At 36.8% G+C, this 26,270-nt stretch overlaps 1 protein-coding gene across 1 annotated transcript; it reads right to left on the bottom strand.

Moving 5' to 3' along the window:
* Positions 1-441: 441 nt before the first annotated feature.
* On the bottom strand, positions 442-24,595 carry LOC128858041 (ankyrin repeat and LEM domain-containing protein 2 homolog). Its single transcript, XM_054093968.1, has 11 exons — positions 24,123-24,595; positions 16,683-16,844; positions 16,132-16,607; positions 15,922-16,074; positions 12,792-12,869; positions 11,273-12,724; positions 11,113-11,209; positions 10,656-11,035; positions 9,006-9,121; positions 5,891-6,022; positions 442-1,273 (listed from the first exon to the last, which is right to left on the bottom strand). The coding sequence occupies exons 1-11, from the start codon at positions 24,157-24,159 to the stop codon at positions 985-987; spliced, it is 3,372 nt and encodes a 1,123-aa protein (XP_053949943.1). The 5' UTR covers positions 24,160-24,595; the 3' UTR covers positions 442-984.
* Positions 24,596-26,270: the final 1,675 nt, after the last annotated feature.

A 26,270-nucleotide genomic window follows, 5' to 3' on the forward strand; every position in this document is an offset into this window, starting at 1 on the left:
CAACCAGTATTAGAATAATTTTTTTTTAATTGTTTCAGCGTAATTTAAAAATTTTATTTTTTGTAATTTTCAGAATTGAAGATTTTGCATATACGTCTTTACTGCATATTTCTCGTTTCATAAAAAAGTTACAAAATATGTAGCATCGCTTATGGAAACTCACAACAAAAAAACGTTACAAATATTTATGAGTTAAGCAATAAAGCAAGATTCTCTTTATGCCCAAATATGAAATGTAAGAAATTGGCATAGCGCGATTTTTACGATAATGATAAACTGCAATTGAAGAAGAAAATCAAGTCCATTCTACAATTTCGTATTCTATCAAGAGTTAGGCGTTGCACAGCATTGCCATTTAGCGTATTTCATTTATGTAAGTATGTATGTATAAATTAATATATTCAGCCTTTTATCGCGTTCATATTTTCAAACCCAAATTCGTAAACTTTGTTGCACATTATTTATTTTCGCAAACAATTAAGCGGGCAGCAACAGATTTATTGTGTTTAATACTATAAATTCATAGGTAACATAGTACAATAAAATAAAGCATATGCACGTAACGATGTGTGTAAATACGAAGAACATTTCATGGTTAAAATTTATTCACAAATCTTTCATGGCCCTCGTAATTAATTTGATTAACACCAACACAAAATCTCAATAAAAATAAAAAAAAAACGTGCACAAAACATATTAAAATTAACGCAGGATGAAATGCATTTCTATGCTTTAAAAATGCGCATAGAGATTCTTAACTAAATTTCAAATGAAATAAGTTTGTTTACAGCCAAAAATTATTAAAAAAAAAATATAATAATACAAATGTACGTTAAATATTTGAAAGTTTTTGCTTCAGCAATGAATTTTTAAATTAATATTTGAAAGTCGTGTGAGAAAGTTGACCAACAGCACTCGCAAAGGCGCATTCCAATCAAGCAACCTTTGCCCGCAGATCAGCGTAAAACCATAAGAAAACAGTTGTTAGTGGGTATTGCTACTGTGGAAGGGCGCCAATAGATTTGACAGCGTTTGACGCGCGAAGAGTCGTTTCGCTGTTGTTGGCAGTTCACGTTGTTTGTTGATTGTGGTATGTAAATGTGGCGACGGCACTGCCGCTGATCCTGTTAACTTGACTGTGATGGGTGTGCTTGAGGCACCTTTTGATGTGGGCTGTCGATGCGGATATGGAGTTACCGGTAACTCTTTGCGTTGCGGTGTACGTGATGATGTAAGTGAATGCGATTTATTCACAATGGCCAGCGATGGGAAACTGCAAAATGAATATAACAAATAAATTAATGCCATGAAATAAAAAGTAATTTCAATTAGCAGAGAATTGTTGGCTGAAACACAGTAGCATACACATACCTACACCTGTGTTCGCAACAATAGCAAATTTTGACGATTTATGTATTTTGAATTCAATTATTTTTTTTTAAATATATAGTTCATACAACAAAAACCATATAACTGAAATTTTCAAACTTTATACAGAATTTGAAAAAAAAAAAAAAATGTAAAAAAGTTTCAACGAAATTTCAAACGTTTTAGTCAGAATTTTTAGAAAAATTCTTGGTACGCAGTTTTGTAGTCCATTCAATTTTGGTTTCTGTTGTGTATATATATATACACAGGGTCCGCCATATAATTTTAGGGAATTAAAAATGCTATAAAAAAGAAGCTACTCAATATTTTTCCAAACTGTTTTTTTTTTATTTTGAAGTATAATCCTTTCGGTTAATGAATTGTTCCAATTGGACATTGTATGGTGTCATACCAAGGTCTTTACGCAAAATTCGTCTCAATGATGTCTCCGAAATGTCCAATTATTGAGAACGACGGTGAACTGATGTTCCTGGTGATTCACGAACACTCTCGGCCACAGCAGCAATATTTTCGGGTGTACGCATGGTTTTTGGTCGGTCACGCGTTGGTTTGTCAAAAGGCAACCCAGGTTTTCTTACTTTTTTCGCAAAGTAACGCACATAGGTACGCTTCATTCGGTGCTTTTCTTCTTCCCATTGCCGTACGTAATTTTCCTACACATTCTGCAACATTACCATGATTTTCAAAGTAATGTCGCAATATTTCCCAGCGTTCTTTGAGCGTATACACAACCATTTTCGTTCAGCGGAAGAATAAAACTAATTTTCTGTCAAATCAGATGACAGCTAAGTGTTACCATTCTTCAAATAATACCTGGTTCAAATCCGTAACGATAGATGGCGAGCCCTATATATATATACATATATATATTCCCTCTCGCAACTTGTAAGCTTGTTATTAAGGACGCACTAATCAGTTCTTTAAATCAGAAGGATTAGTATCAATACCTGTGAAATTGCTGGGCAAACATGGCCAAGGCTAAATCTACGTCTGTTCAAGAATATTATAAAATTGAGTAGACTTCAAATTAGGACCATAGTAGAGGCCCTCACAGGACATTGTCTCTCTAGGAAATAATGCAAGGGGATTAGGTGTTTACATGCATGATTTCTGTCATAGCTGCAGGAATGAGGAGAAGTTGGAAACAATTCAACACCTTTTTTGCACATGCCCGGCTCTAGCCAGAAGCAGGAACCGATATTTAAAATCCTACTTCTGAATGAATAAAGATAATCTATACACTTTAGGTATCAACAACCTTTTACGCTTTGTCAAAAGCTCAGGAGGGTTCAATAGGGAAAGGGAAATGTAGCCCAGCTCCTGCAGCTCACAACGGACCCATTTCGTGGTCTAAGTGGCATCGCTGTCTCTATGAGCGATGCGGCTGCCAAACCTAACCTATTTTCATTTTTCTTACAAGGAACATAGGGCAGTTATAAACATATTTCAATTTTCTCTATCTAAAGCGAGGGATTTTATCTCTCCCAGCTCTTGTTTTGGGCTGCAATTTCGAGCTCGGTCTGCTTTCTCCAGGTATGTGCTGGGCGTCATGGTCTACGGCTACCCTGCGGATTCCATTCGTTATGTCGAACGTTGCTATTGCAGCAGTTCTTAAAGCCCTGCCAGTACGGCGTAGTCAACGCTCGTCATCGTCTATCTGCCACCGTTACACTCAGGAAGCTGGCTGTTTCGACGGATTGCGCCCAAAGGGAGAGAGGTGTTAACTGTCGCCCCAGTAAACTTGTCCTGTCTAGTATGCAGAACCTTATTCCATTTATTTATTTATTGATTCATTCAAAACTGAAATATATTACTAATTTTTGTATAACAGATGGGATGAAAAGTCCCGGACCTAACACATAGATGGCACTGGTTTTGTTATTGTACATTCACCTTTTTTTCTGTTAGTACTAACCTGAAAAAAAATAGCTGTTAAAATTTCATGATATTCTATTCATTAGTTCGTGAGTTATTGCGCTAAGAGTGACGCTGCTTTTGTTATTTTTAAAACAATGGATCAGAATTTTGTTTTAATTTTACACTGCTGCTTGATGGGAACAAATGCCGCTCCAGCGAAGCAATGGCTTGAAAAGTGTTATGGGGACTCCACTCCATCAGAAACAACAATAAAACGATGGTTTGCTGACTTCAAACGTGGTCGTAGAGACATCGATGATGCACAACGCAGTGGACCTCCAAATGAGGCGGTCACACCAGAAAACATAAAAAAAAAACCACAAAATCGTTTTGATTGATCGAAAAGTGAAGTTGCGTGAGTTAGCTGGCGACGTAAAGATCTCGAAAGGGTTGGTTTTCTATTGCATGATCATTTGAATATGAGAAGCTCTGTTCAAAGTGGGTGCCGCGTTTGCTCACTGTTGACCAAAAACAAAAACGTGTTGATTATGGCAAAACTACATTAATTGAACTTCGAATTGCTCCCACATCCACAGTATTCGGGAGATTTGGCTCCCAGCGACTATTGGCTGTGCGCAGACTGAAGAGGCTATCGATTAATCTGAGGCAAAAGATAAATCGATCTACAAAAGTGGTATTGAAGTGTTAGAGCGGCGCTGGAATGATTGATTTTGAACAAATAAAAAAAACGTGTTTTCTTTATTAGGCCCGGGACTTTTCCGCCCATGTGTTGATATTGTGTTTTAAACAGTTTAAAGTGACCAAAAATTCGCGTATAAAAATTGTATACTTTTTTTTTTGCTCACTGTTATTTTCTAAAAATATTCTAAAGATAGGTTTGGTTAGCCTGGTTGGCTATAAGCCACGTAGCGATATCAGGTAGAGACGACCTCTATGAATACTGAAAGTAGTCATCATAATGTAGGATGTCGACGCTTTTGGCGAATCTAAGCAGAGCTGGGAGATCCGCTTTTGGGACGCCCTCCAGACCCTCAAACAGTGGGGCTCCCAGGCATTTTAAGCGCGTTTTTAATAACAATCCTATCTTGTATGCATGTGCAGCCAATAGGTTATGGCCTGTCAGCATACTTATGATAGTTCTGCAGTCCTTTCGCGAGAGCGTAAGTACGAATTGAGTCAGTTTTTTGTCGTTAGTTCTACACATGACTTTTGCTGTTTTGCATGTCGTCAAATTAGTCCAATTAGCTTCTACTCGCTTTTTTATGTAGTCGTCCATTTCGTTGTATACTGCATTTAGCGGTTTTAATACGTCGTTCTCTTGTTCAAATCTAACAGTACTTTTTGCTATCTCATCTACTATTTCGTTCCCCATAATGCCTTTGTGGCCAGGCACCCAATAGATATGCAGCCTACTGTTTGCGGCTAGCCTTTCTATGGCCTCCCTGCTCCGTTGAACATTTTTGGACTTCATCCAATATGATCTTATTGCTTTTATTGCTGCTTGACTGTCCACGTATATATTAATTATCGAGTTCTTTCTTGTTCTTGTGCAAAAACTCCAGCTTGGAAAATATTCCTCTGGTCTGGCAGCTTGACAGGCTGCCTAATCCCTAGTTTTGAGCAGTAAATACCCGCTCCCACTTCGTCTAAAGGTTTTGAGCTGTCTGTGTAGATGTGAAAAGTCATATGGCCAGGCTTCATGCCTTTGTGCCATCCGTCCTCTTTAATTGTGGTACGAAACCTTCTATCCCAATTAAAGTACGGAGTCATGTAGTCTGTGCAACCTGAACTCCTCTTTCCTATTGAGCTATGTCCGAAGGTTCTACAGGTGAATACTCCAGCAGCCACTAACCTTCCCGCGGATTTCGCTGCCAGATTTTCCGCCATAAGGTCAATGGATGGCATGCTGACTATCATTTCCAGCGCCACCATTGGAGTTATTTTCATCGCTTCTGTTATGCACAGAGCAGCGAGACGCTGAATCCTTTCCAGTGGCATTAAGAATGTCAGTTTTCTTGTTACTAGTGCCCTATACAGCAATATCGGTCTAACTACTGCCGTGTAGCACCAATGCATCAGTGAAGTTGATAGACCCCAAGTAACGCCCAGCATTTTTTAACATGAGTACAGCGCATTACTGGCCTTTTTCACCCTTTCCTCGACATTGTGTTTCCACAGCAATTTACTGTTTAGTATTAGTCCGAGGTACCTTGCAAGATTTTTGAGAAGTAGCTCGTTGTTGCCTAGCTTCCGGAGGTTCCACGCTACGCTGGGGCTTTATACTTCCTGGTAAAAAGTATCATGCCCGTTTTTTTTAATTTGAATTTTTCTCTACTATAGTTTTTGTTGTAGTTTAAAGCATATTTTTATAAAAAAGTGAATTAAATAAAAATTAAATCAATAATCAGCACTTTGCCTTATGTTGCGCTTGCTCTTACTGCCCACACAGTTGCACATACCCACATATAAATACATACCACAAAAACATAAAAAATGTATCCAATATTCATTTCTCATTTCGCGACAATTTTCTTAACTGACACACAACTTGGCAAGCTTTTTCCGAGTACACACACACAAATTTCTTCATTCTTCATTCTTGTTAAAAACACAAAGCACTTACGCATCCATTTCCTCTTTAGGATAGCGAAGCATTGTCGTTTTCCAGGAGTATATGTTGGCATATTTTGTTTTATCGACTTCAATGTGCAGAATGGCATTCAATACGTCCACATCGCGTTTAGTCGGCTCATTGCTGGAAAAAAAGAAACAAAATGGATCAAGGGTAGATATTCGCAACAAATTGTAAAAATACGGAATATTTAGTAGGGTAACAGTTAAGTAACAATAACAAGTATGAATGTAGGATATGATAATTTTCATAAAATCTGAGTACTGTCGAGTCTGGATATAGTGTACACTTGGATGTAACGAACAACTTTACCTTTTGGGGACGAAACCGCTCGACGGGATAAAATCAAAAAATAATTACTATAAACAAACTGAAAAAAAACAACAAAAAACATAAAAAGAAAATGCGAGAAGCTACACAAAAAGTCGTAGCCAAACAAATTACGTAGAAATGTAGCAAAAAAAAAAACTAACTGTTAACACTATTTACCGTGTCTAGTTTGCAATTGCAAAAGAAAAAAAAAAATTGTTTGATATAATTAACTTAAAGTGCAACACGCTACCGCAAAAATTAGTAAAAATATTTGGAAAGTATCATCGCTAAAGGAAAAAAGTAAAATAATTGTAAAATTTAGAAGAGGAATAGGAGTTAAGGGGTTAAGGGTGGTCAGAATTTTCAAAAAAATTGTGTTTTTTGCATTTTCTTAACGTATAATATATTAAAAATATTATGTGAAAATTTGAAGTGAATCCGACGAATACTTTTTGAGTTATTTAACAATTAACAAAGGGCGCTCTGGAGCGTTAGCAAAACTTTAAATGCATTTTTCTCAAAACTATGTTTTTTGAACTGCTGATCACTGTAATTTAAAAACCGCTTGGTAGATTTCAATAAAATGTATACTGCTTTTGAAAAACATAAAAAACTCGTGCCTGTTCGGGCGATTTTTTTTTCAAAAATTTCAATTTTTTTTAAACAATTAATTGTCTGAAAAAAAAACTGAAAAAAAATTTCCTGAGACCGTCATATAATTAATTTTGAAAAAAGCTTCGATCATGCACAAAATTATCTATTAATAAAACTAATTTCTCTTGTCCGATTGATTTTAGATAAATCTCCAAGGACTTGTGATGATCACCGCAAGGGACTTCTGGAGAAACGGGCTCCATATAAACGGCGATAACTTTTACAATTAATTTTTTTTTTTGAAATTTTGCTAAAATTAAATCGAAACCTGATGTATTAATGCTCTGTTTTTATTTTTGTAAAATAAAAAAACTATTGAAAATCATCATTTCTTCGGGCCTCTGACTAAATCCTTAAAAAAAATTTGTACCCATTAGGCCATGCACAGCGAAGACGATTTAGAAACCCGGAATGGGTTAGGTAAGGTTAGTCAAATTGCTTTTCTAAGACAAGACACTCGGTGGCCCCAAGGTCCATTGTGATACTTGTATTTGATTTCTATCCCCTAAGTTGCTTAAACCACTTGGAAGGTAACTAGAGGGACTAGTGAGACATTTTGCAAATTTCCCATTTCTGCAAAGAAATAATCGCCAAAATATTTGGCACGGCTTGTTTGAAGCGCAGGACATTCACAGAGGAGGTGTTGTACCGACTCTATTTCTTCTTCATCTCCACAACGCCTTCAGAAGTAATTGTAAGGCACACGCATTCTACTGGTAGGAGTGTCAATAGTGCAGTGACTCGTTATAATGCCTGTGAGAACGCTGGTAGTTGACCTTTTGAATCCAAGCAGACATTTTGTCCCTTTTAAGATTCAGTTTTGGTCAGAGCGTGTTGTAGACCCTGCAGTTAGTAGTCAGATACCGCTTTCTAGGGATTTCCGCGATTACGCTCAAGTCAATTGCAGTGTATAGTTCGTTTAGAGGAATGCTTATGTCCTCTACCATTCGCTGAAAGCCAAGCTCAGAGCCTTTCTTGCACACTTATCCGCTTTTTTATTTTCCTCCACTTCAGAGTGGCCGCCGACCCAACAAAGTGTGGTGTTGTGTTGTTGGATAAGCCAGAGTGACCTCCTGCATTCTTTAACACATCTGCAATTGATGCGCCCTGAGGCCAGCGCTTTCTAAAAGTGCACATAAATACCTAGAATTGTTTTTATTTTTTTAAATAAAGTCAGTCTCGATATAGCGGACATCTTGCATAAAACGAACACCCTCTTGCATTAATTAGTTCGCACATAAAAATATTTGAATGGAGAAAAGTCCAATCTAAGTCCACGGGATTAGCTTATTTACATATATTTATTACTTGGAAAAAAAACTGAAGTGAAAGTTTTGTATTTAATGCTACTGCAATTAATTGAAAAGAAAGTTCCAGTGGGTCAAGAACCAATTAAACATGAAACTTAAAATAATTCAACCCTAACCTAAAACAATTATAGATAGCACAGTGCTAAAATTAACGAAATTGAATCACAACAAATGTTTTAAGCGGATCTTACCAAGATAAGAGCCTTTTTCCCACGAAAAGTAGTAATGGCAGTGTGATAATAATAACTAATAATGGTAACAGTGACGATGCTGGAGAAACTGGTCATTGAATATGGAATAATGGGAGGCAAAATGCCCACAAGTTTTAAGAAGTGTCAGTTGCTTGACTGACCGGGAATAAATCCCAACCAAAATCCAATTGAAAATGTTGGCTAGTTGAAAGTTTCATTAGAATTCAAAACATTAATAGGGTAAGCTTTACTAGACCCGGACCTTCATCCCCACGATAGTCAGTTCCGAAATGATCCGGATTTATGCCCGGTCAAGAACATGCCACTCCAGTGACATACACACATGTATGGGGAATGTTTATGCTGCTACAACAACAACAAAAACAACAATAATAATAACAACAAAAGATCTGTCCCTTAACATGTTCTGCTCGATAAAGCATATATGATTCACATCACGAATTTTGTACCGTGTCTGATGCGCTCATGTATCATATTTGGACATATTTTGCCTAATGAAAATTTCTTGGACATGGTGATACACGATTCATAAAACGTACAGTAAAGAGATCGCTCAAGCACGAGTAGTAAAGTAAATTCACTAATTATTATTGCATAAAAAAAAATGTACTCGCTTACCCATAGATAAATATCTTGCATGTTTCCTCTTCTAGTAAGCTCCAGTGCGAAGGACTCTCGGGTGGTGTTGCCCACACTTCCTCTTCATTGTCTGAATCAGTATCTCCAAAATCGGACTGAAAAAATAAAATAAAGTTTATGGTTACAATTTTGATACACTAACAAAAGAAGCATTATGAGAAAAATCAACGATCCTATTCGGCTTAAAGACGGCAGCTATCGTATTCGTTACAGCAACGAAATTGAAAACCTTATTGGTGGTGCTAATGCAATACGTTTTACCTATTAAAGCGAAGCTTCTGCAATTACGTGTCGAAATTTCAAGCCAATAAAAACAAAGCTGAGCGAGTAGCAGTTTTACTGGAAGGTAATATGTCAAAGTTTCATGCCAATCAGAGCAAAATTGACGTAGTTACAGCACTTTACCGAAGAGATTTGACAGTTTTGTTGTTTGGCAACCGATTTTCATGATTTTTGCATATTTCGAATTAGATGGTCTACCACAGACTGTATTCACAATAAAGAGTGAATGTAATTAATATGAAAAATTTTCGTCCTTTAATGCTGAACCAAGTTGGGAAAAAAAGGTGTAATGTGTTGTTTTGGCGACGGCTCGACGCTAATTTATAAAACAAAAGAGCGCTTTAGTCAAAATAGCAGGTTCAATAGGATTCAGTCTGAAGCTACAGGGAATGCATTTCCCTAGGCAAGAAACCTGCCACTGAGAACGATTTTGTGCGAGTAACTTAGATTCTCTCCTAAATACATATTCTGTATGCCACGAAGAATTTAAAAAACGGGAAATTTTATTACTAAAAATTGTGACCACTTTTACAATTTCTTTATGTGCTATTTCGAAATTCCTTTGGCTCCAGTACAATAGACGGAGGACTCAGAAAGTACTGGGGACTCCACGCCATTCAATTTCCAAACTCATTGCTGTATTTACCGGTCACTGGACCATCGGCACACACGCGGAAAAGCTAGGGTTACCATTTAACCCTAATTTCAGAAGCAGTGGGGGCTTTTTAGAAAAGGAGACTGTTAAGTATTTTCTTTGTAAATGTACGGGTTTGGCTGCTAGACGATTAATGCCACTGGGTGCTCCTTTCTTCGAAATTCTGGCGCAGTGCGCCAACCTAAAACCCATCCATCTTCACCATTACATGTTGTTGTCCTTGTAGCAGCAAAAATATTCCCCCCATTTGTGGAACAACATCAAGACGCACACTACAAATAGGAGGAGGAGCTCGGCCAAACACCTAACAGAAGTGTACGCGCCAATTATTTATTTTTTTTACATGCACGGAGATTGCTGCCTGAGTGACAGTCCTTGGCCCAATTTATACATATAGTAAATCCGGGTCGGAAACGTTCACAATTACATCAACAGCTCTGGCTGGCTGTAGTTATCTACCTGTTGGAGGTTTCATGATGGTATCAAAATGGATCTTTAGTGCTACTTGGAGAGTGTCAGAGTGGTACTTCAATCATTTCACCTTCCTAACTACCTACCTAGATGGCTCAACTCGGGTTAAGCTGGAAGCAGGTGAAGGCGTTATCCAATAGTCGGACGAGAGGCGCGTAGGTGTCTCGATAATCGGTAACAGTAACAACTTAATGAATTTGTAAATGTTCTTTTGTGCTTACCCAAAAGACATCATTGTCTGATGATTCATCACGTATATTAACATCGCGCCATCGTTCCCCGCCCTCATTGCAATCGATGGGATCGCGCCACTGTTCCTTCGCTTTTATTGCATTATGTGAAATAGTATCTGAATCATTGCACGGCAAAGGATCACGCCACTCAATCCCACCATCCATATTTCTCAAATTAGTTTTTTGCAAATCTTGTTGATGTTGTTGTCTAGCTTGCTGATGACTACGATAGCGTGCCTCCATACGATTTCTTCGACTTGTTTTGCGGCTCAGATTAGTTTCCCATTGGCACTCGCACTCGAGCTCCTTTTCCCATACATTCGAACACATTTCTTCGGTTTTAAGTTGTTCGGGCAGTATTTGATCAGCTGGAAAGGAGAGATTTGAGCATTAGTTATATATTTTGCTTCCCTTATTTTAGTATTTTTTTCAGAGATTTGCTTACTTGGAGATTCCAACATATTAAGTATTCGCCAGCACACGCATTCGATGTGCTCACGGCGTTCGCCAGGTGCCAGCATGTGCTTAATAATACCCTGAATCTATTGAAATAAATACAGTTATTTGCCACATTTCTATTCGTCATTTCATGTGCTCGCACTTACCTTTAATTTCATAGCAGACGTTACTTCTTGAGAGTTTGCCAAATAAATTGAAATTAAATTACCAATTCTTGAATGTACTTTTGCGAAATTAACATTAAGGAAACGCGTATCTTCTTTAAAACTACATATTAACGATTTCAGTCTTTTCAACTCGGACAGAAGGGTGTCGTTGATCGACACCACATTATCAATGTTATGAATAATTGTTTTTGTCATCCGTTTGGCAAATACTTGTACCGACTTTTCAACACACGTATAGGGTGTTGTGGATTGTGGAGCGGTTGTAGTCGCTTCACCGGTGCCTGTCATGTTTGCAAAGCGCGCGCGCTCATTATTGAAACCATTTCGAAAATCCTGCAAGCTGCCATTTTCTGGAAAGTGTAACTTTTCCAGCGCATTGCAGACGTTATCTAAGATTACCGCCGATTTGGCCATGGCGTGCGCCGTTTTCTTTGTCATTTCCTCCTCTTTTAGACGCTGTGCGAAGTAGTTTTCGAGTTTGCTCAAACCTTCATCGGATGCAATATTGATGAATGTATTTAGAAAGTCCCAATATTCACGCCATTCCACATTGTGCTCCTTTGCCAATTCACGACCAATCAATTCTAATCCCTTCTCTGTATCTGTTATTTTGATGTGACGCTCTTTGAATCCCGGACTGTCATAGAATTCCGGCTCATTTGGCAAAATATTTCGCGATTCATTGCAACAGTCCGAGTCTGGCGTTGAAGCCACACTGCAATCGCGATAAGTGTTAAAATTATCTTTAAGTGATGGCATCGTTCGACACAGCGCAGTCTTCAACATGCTACCTTTCAGCTTGAGTGTACGCTGCTGCTGCTGCTCCAACTGCTGATTTTCATTGCTTACGACACTTGCGCTAAGGTCTAGATCTTCAACCAAAGATTCATTAGACGATTCATTGGCATCGAGAGCATTGCGTGTTACTGGAGTGGTCGGATTCGGATCCCGATACGTAAAAAACAACTCACGTTTCATATGTAACACTGGCGTATTTTGTGATGTTATATTTTTCAAAATTTTTAAATCCGTGACTTTCGAAGTTAATTGTTCGTGACTATTATTGTTGGTTTCATTTTCGATCACTGGCGCCGAGTTAGTGGCCTTTTCCATTTCTTCGGTTTTCTCATCAGCTTCATGATTGCCATTTTGTTTATCGGCAACCGACGATTCATCCTCTTCGACACCATTTCCGGCCATCTTCTCACAACTTGAACGCTGTGGAGTGGAATTAAATAATGTGCGTCGCTTCGCTTGCATGATGGGTGTGCCGATGGTTGGACTACCGTTACTTATGTTATGGAGTGACGTTTTGGATGGTGTACTATTGGCGCAACGCGATTTAACTGGTGAAATGAATAAATTGTAGGCAACCGGCGAAGATGTGTTGCTGCCCAGTCGTGGAGGCGTTTTCCAACGACGACAAAATTGCTAAAAAAACAAATAGCAAAGGTTTAACTAAATGCATATGTATGTGTGTAAAAAAGGGAAAACTTACATGAGCTTGCTCCTTGTTCATGGGGCCGGCCAAAGCTTCGATTTTCACTTCAGCGCTGAGTGGATCACAGTTGAGATTCTGAAATTATTAAAAAACGAAAGTTAAATGTGAAATATTAGCTTTTAATAAATTTTTTAAATGGCCAACATATTAAAGAAATTGTAACATTTAATGTTGCTGTTGTTGTTGTAGCAGCACACACATACGAGGAATGTGCTGAAGTGACCGTCGTTGGCCGAATACAAATCCGGGGCATTGCGGTTATGTAGAACCGACTGAGGTGGAAACGTTTTAACATTCAATAATACAAGGTGGCGCAAAATTAATCACCCCATCGGAAGATTTATACTTTTAGTATAGCTGCAGCATACAAAAAGACAAGGAATGGAGGCCTCACCCATGCAGACACCTGCTTGAGCCTGAGACACATCCCAGGCACATCAGGAGACACTTCCTAAATTGCGTGGACGAGATCCTAGACAAAACAGACAGACCACTCCAGGATCGGACAGTGTACAGACAGGCCATAAGCGACATTCATCGGGAGACCCTTATCACCTTCTTAAGCTCCCGACCTCCGAATGCCGTCATCGGAGTCCAACCACCACCAATTGCAGACGAAGAGCTCAAACTTCCCCGAGAGTCCCGCGTAACTTTGGCACAATTACATTCTGGATACTGTAGCAGGTTAAACTCCTACTTATCCATAATCGACCCCGACATATTAAACATATGTCCCGCATGTGAAGGCAACCCGCACGACACTAACCACCTTTTCACATGCCCCACCAAACACACTCATCTAACACCTCTCTCCCTCTGGACCCAACCCGTCGAAACAGCTAGTTTCATGGGCCTACCGTTAGATGAGCTAGACGAAGACGACCGGTGATTACACTGCACTGACAGGGCTAAGGTACTGCTACAACAACAACAACAACAACAACAACAACAAACAATGAAGTGCGTAAAGGTTAAAATAAAGATTTCCATCAGTCAAAATATTTATTTTGTATTTAGCAAGAAAATTATTCGGAAACAAAGTTGGATGATTAATTTTGTCCCAACTTGTAAATTTTCATGAAACTTGAAAATCGTTCAACTCAAGTATCATGTATCTCGAGGGATACCTGTATGCATATATGTATATTTGGCCCTCCTTTGTAAGATGTTTGGCCGGACTCCTCTTCTAATTTGTGGTGTGCTTTTTGATGTTCTTCCGCAAATGAAGGGAACTACAGGTTTATGCGAGCCTCCAAACGGCAGGCTGTTTTTTATGAGAAGCTTTTTCTAGACAGAAATACAATCATGAGAAAAATATCTATTTCTACCATTTGATGGCTACGGGTAGCATCTTCCCCTGGTGTTTAAAAAATAAATAAATTTTGTCTGTTTCACGCCACTGCTGGGCAGTCGCATAGAGCTTCTTGACTGTCAGAGAGAATGTTGATATTGACACCATTCGTGTCTCGACGAAGACATTCCGCGGCACATAGACGTAAGGCGTGGACTCCGCCTGAAAAATGAACGTAGTTCTTTCCCTTGCAATTGCAATTGAAATATGGTACGAGAGTCCCAGCCCGGCACTGCCGTCTTCCATTTTGGACCCATCAGTAAACCGCATCTGTGCGCCCTGTCTTAAAAATATTTCATTCTTTTGTTTGATCACTGGTAAATAGTGAAATTCTTGTAAGAATTCTAGTTTTCTTTGCATTTTGTTATAGACTAAAAGGCAAGGAGAGTTGAGGATTGAGCCCAAAATGCTTTCATGCCGTGTAAGATTTCCTACTTTAAGATGAAATAGATTAGGAAGCCTTAGGACTGCACTAGCTACCGCCCGTTTGGCTACAAGGTGGCGTGGAATGAATCCAGTGACCATTCCTAAAGCCGTTGAGGGGCAAGTTCGCATTGCTCTCTTGTTAAGTGTCATCTGAGTCTTAATTTGGTCTACTTTCGACTACTATACCAAGGAGGTACGTGTATATTGCTTTATTTATTTTACCAAGGGTTACTCCCAGATATTTTACATTCCCGGATAGAGTTAAATTTGCGTCCCCTAGTTTTACGGTCCCTAAACCTAGCTTCCTTCTTCTGGTGAAGGGTACCAAATATGTTTTGTTCGGATTTATCGAGATTCGTTTCGCTTGGCACCAATCTTAAGGTATGTCGAGAGTTAGTTGCATGCGATCGGCTATAGTAGATCAAACTTCCAAGAAACTTGGCAGAAACACACTCGGAGGTTTGCCATTGCCTGACGAGGAGCGTCCTGATTAGAAAAACCTGTTTCTTCATTTGGTGTTTCACAGAGTTTCGAACCTATGTCTTCCGAATGGTTGCTACGCACTAACTCAGTTGGCATTCCACAAATTTATGCCGCATCCCATTAGTAGATGATTTTTAGGAATATATTTCTGGTAAAAGCAATCAAGTCAGACGTTCACTATTGTCTGCCTAGACGTAATCAGTATTAGAGTGTTGAATGTTCGCAGTGTGAGAATTTTTAATGATTAACCACTTCGGTACGGCGTGAATTGGCCACGAAATTTTGCCCACAGCCGGCACTCACCATTCGCATGTTACTTCGAGCATCGACAAGGAACCCGTTTGCTCTTTTACAGATCTGTGACGAGAAAAGCTTTGAAGCACTGAAAACTTATTTTACATTACAGGCGAAGATTACTTGTAATGTAAATCAAGAGAGCGTATGTTTTTTTACGATATTTCTAAATGTTGGCAATTTTATTTACATAAATGAAAAATTAGGCTGTGCGTGTTCATTTGTGGCCGTCGACTATAGTCGACACTCGTACCGAAGTGGTTAAACAGTGGCAAAAGGGACCACACACAAGTACTTTGTGGGCATTTCCGGCCTCTAAATTACGATAGAAAATCTCTTTTGATATGAAACATTATGTTGTTGTAGCAGCATAAACATTACTATATGTACGGGGAATGCTGCATGCATGGAGTGACAGTCCTTGGCCTGTGTTGTTGAGGTACCGATAAGTTTTTAATTTGCCTAGATTTTGGCTAACAATCGAAGGTGGTGAATATCCAGATGCTCAAAATCAATAAATATGGTCCAGAGAAATTCTAAATAAATAAAAATTAAAATTTTTAGTTGTTTTACCGGTGGTTTGCTGGAGGAAAATGGTTGTCCAATTTTTGGCGGTATAGCAGTGTCCACAGAACGCAAAACGGGCACATAAAAACGTTCTTCTAGGAGTATTTCAATCTTTTTAGCCAACTCGGGAGGTGAACTCGAAACTCGGGAACATATAATCTACAAAGAAAATATTTCATCATACATTCACATTTTTAATAAAACTAAAATACATACATCTTTCGGATACAGGCCCTCGGAGTTAGGCGTCATTTTACACTCTGGGAATGAGGTCAACACCTCCACCATCTCAAGGGCACCGTTCTTCGCCGCAAAATGCAATGGTGTTTCGCTACGCCCCTTCTCCGGTATATTCAAGTAATAATCCAATAAATTCACACACAACTCCTTGCACATTTTTTCATCATTTTTCTTTCCCGTAAGCAAGTCCACGAACTTCGTGTCGCTCACTGTCTTCAAAATCAATTCAGCAATGCGAGGCTTCTTTGAAATGGCACAAATGTGCATAGCATTATAGCGATAACCCTCCTTCAAAGTCGTCGGGGTGTCGCCGGCGCTTACTAAATAACGCGGATTATCCCAAATCATGGTTTTTACGCGCTCATAATCGCCAGACTCGATTACTTTGCGAAATTCGATCAATTCCTGCTTTGTGGGCGAACGAAATGCAGCTTTTTCTGCCACAATAGAAGCTGGAAGTAGTAGAAGCAAATCAATTTAAATTCAAGATATTTGTGCGATACATCGTAAGCGAAGTATATACATACATTTGCCATCGGCATGACGCGGAGGCGCCACCACCTCATGACCGGTTTGAGCGAATTTGAACGCATCACTTTCATTATTGAATTCACGGAGACGAGCCTCTTTGTGCAGTTTCAACACATCCAGCGCCTCGCTTTTGCCACTAAACACATATGGAACATCGGCTGTGAGAAGACAAAGGTTGATTAATAGGGTTAATTACCAATATTGCATTGCATGTATATATGTATGTAAATGTGTTTGTATGTGTAATTGCATGCAAACAATTAAAGCTACATTTAATGCATAATAAACTGTGTTGAAAAATTATGACACACAAGTGACAACTGCTTTGTCTGAGAGTGTACAGCGCCGAAATCGCGTGTTTTCTTGCGACACTTCAAAATGTTGGCAACTTTTCAAAATTGTTCGAATAGCTGAATGCGTAAGCGCTCTTAATCTAATGAGATAAGTGTGCCGCCTGTAGTCTGCGAATTATTATAACACCAAATGAGTGAAAGTCGTATGAGAAATTATATCACTACCTACACTTGTGAACAGAATAATAGAATCGCTATATTTTGACTAGTTTTTATTACTTTTTTTGTATTATTTTTTAATTTTCATTGATCATTGATTAAAAAATTTCATATGAATCAAATTTAAAATTTTGTACAAGATTTATAAAAATTCGAGAATTGTTTATCAACTATTACAAAAAAAAAAATATTAAACAAAAAAAATATTTTCATAAAAAAAAATTCTGAAAAAAATATTAAAAAAAAAAAGAATATTGTTATAAAAAAAAATACTGAAAAAAATTATATTAAAAAAAATATATTAAAAAAAAATGTATTAAAAAAAAATGTATTAAAAAAACAAGTATTAAAAAAAAGTATTAAAAAAATATAAAAAAAAAGAATATTTTTTTGTATTATTTTTTAATTTTCATTGATCATTGATTAAAAAAATGTAGTTCATTCCTCAAAAAATTTCATATGAATCAAGTTTAAAATTTTGTACAATATTTATAAAAATTAGAGAATTGTTCATCAACTATTATAAAAAAAAAAATTATAAAAAACAGTACTGAAAACAAAATATGAAAAAAAATATTAAAAAAAAGTGTTAAAAAAAATATTAAAAACAAAATTAAAAAAATATTAAAAAAATAAAGTATTAAAAAAATATTAAAAAAAAAGAATATTATTATAAAAAAGTATTAAAAAAATATTAAAAAAGTATTAAAAAAATATAAAAAAAAAGAATATTTTTTTGTATTATTTTTTAATTTTCATTGATCATTGATTAAAAAAATGTAGTTCATTCCTCAAAAAATTTCATATGAATCAAGTTTAAAATTTTGTACAATATTTATAAAAATTAGAGAATTGTTCATCAACTATTATAAAACAAAAAAATTATAAAAAACAGTACTGAAAACAAAATATTAAAAAAAATATTAAAAAAAAGTGTTAAAAAAAATATTAAAAAAAAAATTTAAAAAATATTAAAAAAAATATTAAAAAAATAAAGTATTAAAAAAAATAATAAAAAAAAAGGAATATTATTATAAAAAAAAATACTGAAAAAATATATAAAAAAAATATATGCATTAAAAAAAATGTATTAAAAAAAAGAATATTAAAAAAGAATTCTAAAAAAAGTATTTAAAAAAAAGTGTGCGCCGTTTTAAAGCACATTCAATTTTAGTGTAACAAACGTGCAAGTTCGAAGTGACAAGTTTTCATATGGAGAAAATACGCAACACCGTTAAGGAAGGCATTCCAAAAATAAAGTGGACTTTTCCGCAACGTCAAATTTGCACTTTATTATACTAAAATTTCTATTAACGGCTTAGGGGTAGTCAGGATTTAAAAAAAAATTTGATTTTTTTTTTGCATTTTCTTGAAGTACAGTACAATCGTGATAGTCCGACATTTCTTAATCCGACACGTTCGGTAATCCGACAACCTCATAACGTCTATGGATTCAATTGGCATTATTTTATTTTGATCAGTCGTAGCAGAGCAGCAGAGGGGGATTGTGTTTTGTTTCCCGGTCACAATGTATTTGTCATTAAATTTGAACGACGCCAGTTCTCTCGCGATTTCTGACGGTGTTGATGTGATTTTTTTCTGTCTTTTCGTGTCCTTATTTTCTGATTTGGTTTTACTTAGTGATGGCATCGACGTCAAACAAACGTAAACATACAACACTTACGCTGAATGATAAATGGGCCATAATTCAGCGATACGAGCGTGGTGAAACACCTCTTTACCTAAGTGGGATCTACGGAGTGGAACCTTCGGTAGTCCGGAATATTTGATAATCCGGCAACGAGTCGGTCCCGTATGTGTCGGACTATCACGATTGGACTGTACTTATATCTCAAATTGAATTGGTTGAGCCAAGGAGCAGCAAGAAATTTGGTGGCTAAAAATATTGTGTGAAAATTTGAAATGAATCCGACAAATACTTTTCGAGTTATTCAACAATTAACAAAGGGCGCTCTGGCAAATCGGCAATCGATAGGAACACTTTAAATGCATTTTTCTTAAAACTATGTTTTTTTGAAATGGTGACCACTCTCACTTAAAAACCACTTGGTAGATTTCAATAAAATCTATACTGCTTTTGAAAAACTTAAAAAATTTGTGCCTGATCGAAAGACTTTTTTTTCCAAAATTTCGATTTCTGAAAAATATTTCCTGAGGCCGCCTTATTGTTAATTTTGAAAAAAAAAAACTCTGATTGATTTTAGATGAATCTGCAAGGACTTGTGATGATCACCGCAAAGGACTTTTGGATAAACGGGCTCCACACAAACAGCGATAACTTTTGCAATTATTAATTTTTTTTTTTGAAATTTTGCTAAAGTCAAGTCGAAACCTGATGTATTAATGCTATGTTTTTATTTTTGTAAAATAAAGCAATTGACTAGCAAAAAAAAAATATTGAAAATCATCATTTCTTCGGGCCTCTGACTACCTCACCTCTAACCCCTTAAAAAAATATGTATATATGTACATATATTAACTCCTATTGTGCCGCGGAGGAGGAAAACACATCAAAAAAAAGGCTCGGAGAAAACAAACGACTTCTACTTTGACAACCTTCAGCATGAAAAACATGACTAAATGTGGAACATGGAATATTGGCACACTTTTGGAAGCATCACGCCTAGCACAAGTGAGCAAAGAATCTCTAAGATACAAGCTTTTTAGAACTTAGTGAAGCCCGATGGCCGGACTCCGGTACAGTAACAACAGCAAACGACTTGACCTTTCTGTATTCCGGCAGTCAGCGGACAGCCTCGATTGAGCGGTGTATATTTTCTACCATCTAAACAAGCACGTGCAGCATTGCTAGAGTGGAAACCACACTTGGACCGCATCACCAAATGATCGCCTGCTTTTGATCTCGTATCAAAAACATCGCTTGTGTTACAGCTCCCTACCCTGAAAAGGAGACATTTTACAGTATCCTGTCAAGAGTAACATCAACCATCAATAAAGGTGACATAAAGCCGCTGTTAGGGTACTTTCAATGCCCAAGTTGGTTCAGACAACAACAGCATGGAACGCGTTATGTGTAGACATGTTATGGACAAAATGACCGACGTACTCACTGAGTTTTGAGCTGGCAACAGCCTGGTCAGCGGACACATATTTTTCCCACAAAAGCCTTGCCATAAGGTAACATGGGTATCAACGGACCAATCCGGTGGTGAGTACCGGTAACCAGATTGATCATATCGCGATCAGCCGTACCTGGAGAGGTTCGCTTTTGGACGTCAGAAATAATCGACACACCGATTGCCACCTTCTGATAGGCGGCACAGTGCGACTCAAAGTAGCGGCAATAAATAAATCACGACAAACACAATCCCAGAGAAAATGCAATTAAAAAAATGCATACTAAAATTTGTTTTTAAAATTCTAATTAGAAAGTTTGAAAATTAGATGGAAATGTGCTGAATTTTTATAAATCTTGTACAAAGCTTGGAACTTTTATTTTTATTATATTTCTTGCAGATGTGAGCTAAAAAAAATTAAATTAAAGTTAAAAAAAAAAGAAAAAAAAAAAGAAGTTAAAAGTGGTAAAAACTCCATGATTCTATTATTTTGTCCATAAATGTTTGTATATGTAAATACCATAGGTAAACAAGAATAAAACATCAAAACAAAAACATTGAACATCTGATGGTGAATAAATGAATACGCGACAACGAGTTGACGATTATAGGCACAAGCGCCATTCGGGGTGCGACGAATACTGGGTTTGATTTTACGGTCATGCGTACTGAGTAAAACTATGAGTTTTTAACAGTTCGGAATGAATTAAAAAAAACTTAGGGAATGCGGAATGTCTGCTGTAGAGGCTGAATGTATTTAATGAATGTAAATGCAAGAAGTTGTAGATATTTTACGCTCTAATTTTTTGACTCTTACAAAACTTTTTGCAAAGCCTTTGCAGTGCCTGTTATAAATAAACAAAATGAAGACTCCAAAGAGCACACAAATGGTTTTTTTTTGTTTTTATATTTTTGTTCCCACCGCATTCTATTTATTTTACATCTATTTATATCTTTATAAAAACCTGGGTACAGTAGCTCGCTAAGTAAACTAGTTTATATCTCCAAACAAAAGATATGTAAGCAAAGATAGACCTGATCTCTGCGGCAACAAATATAAAAACAATTAGGAATACGTGTGTATGTATTGTAATTAACTGTTGCCGAGCGCCTCTTCGTCATCAACTAACAGATCATCACGTCATCGCCTGGCCATCGTGGCAGTAAAAGTTATTGAGCGCACCCAGGCATGCGAGTAACACAATCAGAATGAATGGTAAACAAACAAATACTCGTTTTGTTTTCATACTTTTAGTGTAGCGCACACAACCTTGCAAAGCTGGCGCTGAGCTTCCACTTCATGCGTGACGTGCCTTCAGACTTTTTCCTACAAATCGAAGTTCGAAAATTTGTATGCCAGTTTTTAGTTTACTTATATTTAATATTCGCGAAATTGGAATTGAATTCTTGTACTTTGAGTCAGAAGCCAATATGCCACACACAAGCCACAATCATAGTAAAATGTGTATGTTTTAAATGTACGTTTTTTAAAGCAATAAAGCAAATAAGACAATAGAGTAGAATGAACTAATTTGTCAACTCACGGCAGGAATTTAAACATATTTTCAATTAATTCATTAAAAATTCAATGAATACACAAATTTTAACCCCTCCGTTGGACAGATTTTTTAAAACCTTCTGTTGGGCACCCGGGTCTGGACTTTCTTCGTCCTGTTCGTGGACGCCCCTCGGCATACAATAGCAAGCCTCCGAGGGTATTTCTGCCAAGCAAAACCAATTGCCGTTCGAAATTCCTCCATTTGTGGAACAACATCAAGACGCGCACCACAAATAGGAGGATGAGCTCGGCCAAACACCCAACAGAAGTGTACGCGCCAATTATTAAAATTTATTTATTTTAATAGTGAAACAATAAATTTAATGAAAATTGTCATTAAAGGCGAAAAAGGACAGGTACGACCCTGATGCTCACACAGCGGTTAAATATACGTACATTTGTATATCAATCAATTAGCGTTAATGTCTACAAATAAGTACATAAGTGACCAACTTTTATATCTTTTGTTTTTAACGATATTATCAATCATTGTACGGCTCGACTACCCAGCAATTTTTATTCTGCTAAAGAGTAATCAACAGTTGATAAGTTCAAAACCAGCTGTAAAAATAAACAAAGTGCACTCACCAATACCCCAAGGCAAAATGCTGGACAATTACGTTCTGGATACTGTAGCAGGTTAAACTCCTACCTATCCAGAATCGACCTCCACATACCAAACATATGACCGGCATGTGAAGGCACCCCGCACGACACTAACCCACTGCCCACTAAAACTTACTCATCTAACACCCCTCTCCCTCTGGACCCAACCCGGAGAAACAGCATTTTTCCTGGGCCTACCTTTAGAAGAGCCTGACGAAGACGACCGGTGATTACACTACACTGACAGGGCAAAGTTACTGCTACAACAACAACAACGACCCAAAAAAAAAACAAAGACTATAGAATACAAAAGGGAAAAACATCAGTGTGCTAATTTTATTAACTCTATGTGAATTTTCTGATTAAATTCATGTATATATTTGCAATTTCAATTGTTAGCCCATTTTGATTAAAAAAGAGTTGAATTGACAACAAAACAGCAAACAAACTCATTTACATTCATGAGTATATGTACATATCTGGCATGATTTTCTGTAGGTACAATAACAACGCATACATTGCACCTGTTTTTCAATGAAACACAAAATATATGTATGTATGTACACCTGTGTTCATAATAATAACAGTACGACATAATACAAGGATCATAGAATTTCCTTTTTTTTGCTGGCAGAAGGTGCAAGGAAATGCATAATGTCAACAAAAATGGTAATCAAACATCAACGAGCAGTTTGGGCTTACACAGAATTTTTCTCAAAATTCTGACTAAGGTTTGTAATTTTGCGTCAGATGATTTTTGTCGTAGTAAGTATTATATTTTTATAAAAAAATGTTAAATAAAACGTAGATATTGTTACAACTTGGCAAAAATATTAAATAAAACGTAGATATAGTTACAACTTGGTTACAAAAATATTAAATAAAACGTAGATATTTGATAGTTACAACAGTTGTCAATATGTCGCGCTGCTATTATTGTGAACACAGGTGCACGTATTGTTTTTTCTCACTATAAATGTTTACAATCGTACTCACATATGCAGATCTACATATATATTTTTCTAGCTACTAAAACCTAGTCCCCGCACCCAAGCATCCAAGTGCCTACAATGAGTACCAGTTAATCACAAAAGTGTGCACTTTTGATTGAATCACTAAAGTTATTTTGGAGTAAAAGGGTTATATTTTGCGAGATTGCAAACTAATGAGTCTTTAGAGCACATAAATATAACACCTACGTTAGTAAATTTTCTTAAGAATTTTCTAAGAAAAAAATTGTCTCGTAAACATAATTCTGTATCCTTTCGCAATGCCCAATTTTCAGTGCAATTTGCTTCAACTAGCCTGTATTAGCGTGTATTTGTTGTCTGATACTTCACTAATTACTGCTACAGTGCACGAAAGCCGGTTGGTATTTACATGGGCGTTTTCGTTTATAACAAAGAGTAAATATGATTAAAATTTCGTGACAAAAAATATTATCGCGGTGCAATGAACGCCAACATGCAGTATTCTTAAATCATATAGACATGAAGCCATTGCACTCTATTAAAATGATGCGTGTGCAGGTGACAGGATATGGATAAAGGAATTTCGCTGAATTGAATGCTATTTACGCATTGATGCTGGATTTATGAACACTTTTTATACATACATATATGTCAAGCTCCGAAAATAATATATGTATTCTAATTTGTTTACCTTCCTTTCCGGGCACGTACAGTCCATAGAAGGGCATCTCCGTTTACCTCTCACTTTATTGTTTTTAGCTCACCGATTTTCACGCGATATTCATGCGCAATTTTGCTCAATGTGTATAGCAATTCTACACTTAATCAAATCGTAATTAATCAGCCTTTCGTATTTTTTGTTTTAATTAACATGAATCGCAATGCCACTGCGGAGTTTCACAATTTGCCTGGTAAAAAATAAGTGCCAACCAGCCAAGGCGCAGCGCACACTGCTGCTCTCTGTTGCTTTTTGTTAGCCAATGCTAACCAATAACTATTTTCCGTCTTTTTTAGTTTACAACAGCTGCGTTTTCATATATGGAGTTTTTACTTTTTAAATAAAAATATTTTCTTTCAATTTTCACTTTAATACAAGTAGAGAGAATTCTTGAAACTTTTTAGCTTTTCCAACGTCTGTTTTACCGTTTTTTAATTTCTATCTACTGCCAATTCGCAATTCTTGCTGCTGCCTTTACTTATTTCATCATTTCTTTTCCTCAACAGCCTGAGCGACATCTATGCATTGGATAGAGAAGTATAAATTTCTCACCAGAGGGCGTCTAACTAGCAAATAGGCAAAAAGAAATAGTGCGTCTAAGCGCTTTGTACAGGCTTTGAATATTCATGTATTAATTATTTTTATGATTATTTATTATCAAATTAAACGAAATTAATTACGTTACTATTAAAAAAATGCAATTGCTGTCAGGGCTATTAGCTCTACAAAAATATTTAAAAATAGTAGGACTAGAATGCTTGTGTAGAAATAAAATGATATACATATGCTTATAATTATAAACTTACAGGTATTTCATGCTGTTTCAGTATATGAATTTAAATTCTTGCAGTATGAAAAATTGTCGCAATTTAAAAAAAAAAGTAATACAAATATTTAGTTAAATGATTTGCTAACAAAATGAGAGGAGTAGAATTCGTGGAAATATAGTCCCACTCACACTACGGGATGAAATGCAATCACAATGCGGTATCTTTGCTCACAGCTTATTTCATGCAAGCACTTGTTTATGTTGTGGCGGCGGCTAGTCGCTTGGTTAACGGTATTTTGAATTTCTAGTTTATGTAACTAGCGCACAGTTATTGAGCTCGAAATTAAAGGTTTTGATTTCTGGAACGAGTCCAAATTCAACCTATTCGGCTCAAATGGAATGTCTTACGTCAGGCGGAAACCTAATAGAGAGCTCCGCAAAAGCAACATAAAACCGACTGTGAAACGCAGTGGGTAGTATGGGCATGTATGTCAGCAGCCGGAGTAGGAAATTTAGTGTTTGTCGAGGGTATTATGGACAAAACAATTTACCTCAATATTCTAAAAGATAATCTACTCCAAAGTGCTGCGAAACTTGGAAAACCTCAAGATTTCCGTTTCTATCAGGGCAATGATCCTAAACATAAGCCGGCAATCGTGCAGACATGGCTCCGCATTGAATGCAACCACCGGCTCAATCACCTGACATGAACGTCATCGAGAATTTATGGTCATTACTGGAAACAAAAATCCGCACACATCACATAAGCAATAGAGATCAGATAAAAACCGCAATTTTGGAGGAGTGGAACAAAATCGGACCGGAAGTAATGAAAAAGTTAGTGAAGTCAATGCCAGAAAGGTTAAATGCTGTTAATAAAGCCAAATAAAGGGTACCACACAAAGGACTGAATCATTTTTAAATCATTAGTTTAACTTAAATTTAAGAAAAAATGAATACTGCATGAAATAAGCTGTGACATACAATTTTGAACTGTTCTGTGTTTTTGTTTTTTATATTTTTTATTTAAAACTTAAAAAAATATAATATATGAAGTACCTTTTTTGTACTGCAATTCATCATCTTTTGGCTCTACAGCTCTTTGTGAGCTTTGACCTGCTGCACGTGCGACCTCCATATTTCTCGAACGCTTGCGACTTTTTTCCAGTTCGTTATCCTAAGTTTCTTGATGTCGTCCTCTAGTCCTCTTGCTCTAGTGTTGAACACTCTGGCTTCTACGATTTTCTTCTGCGCCCTCGTACCGTCCATTCTTGTAATGTGACCCAGCCATCTTAACCGCTGCGCTTTGATGCAACGTATAACATTTTCGCCCTTTATCAGTTGATCTAGCT

Source organism: Anastrepha ludens, chromosome 3 (assembly GCF_028408465.1).
Source record: "Anastrepha ludens isolate Willacy chromosome 3, idAnaLude1.1, whole genome shotgun sequence".
In the NCBI taxonomy this organism is placed as follows: domain Eukaryota; kingdom Metazoa; phylum Arthropoda; class Insecta; order Diptera; family Tephritidae; genus Anastrepha; species Anastrepha ludens.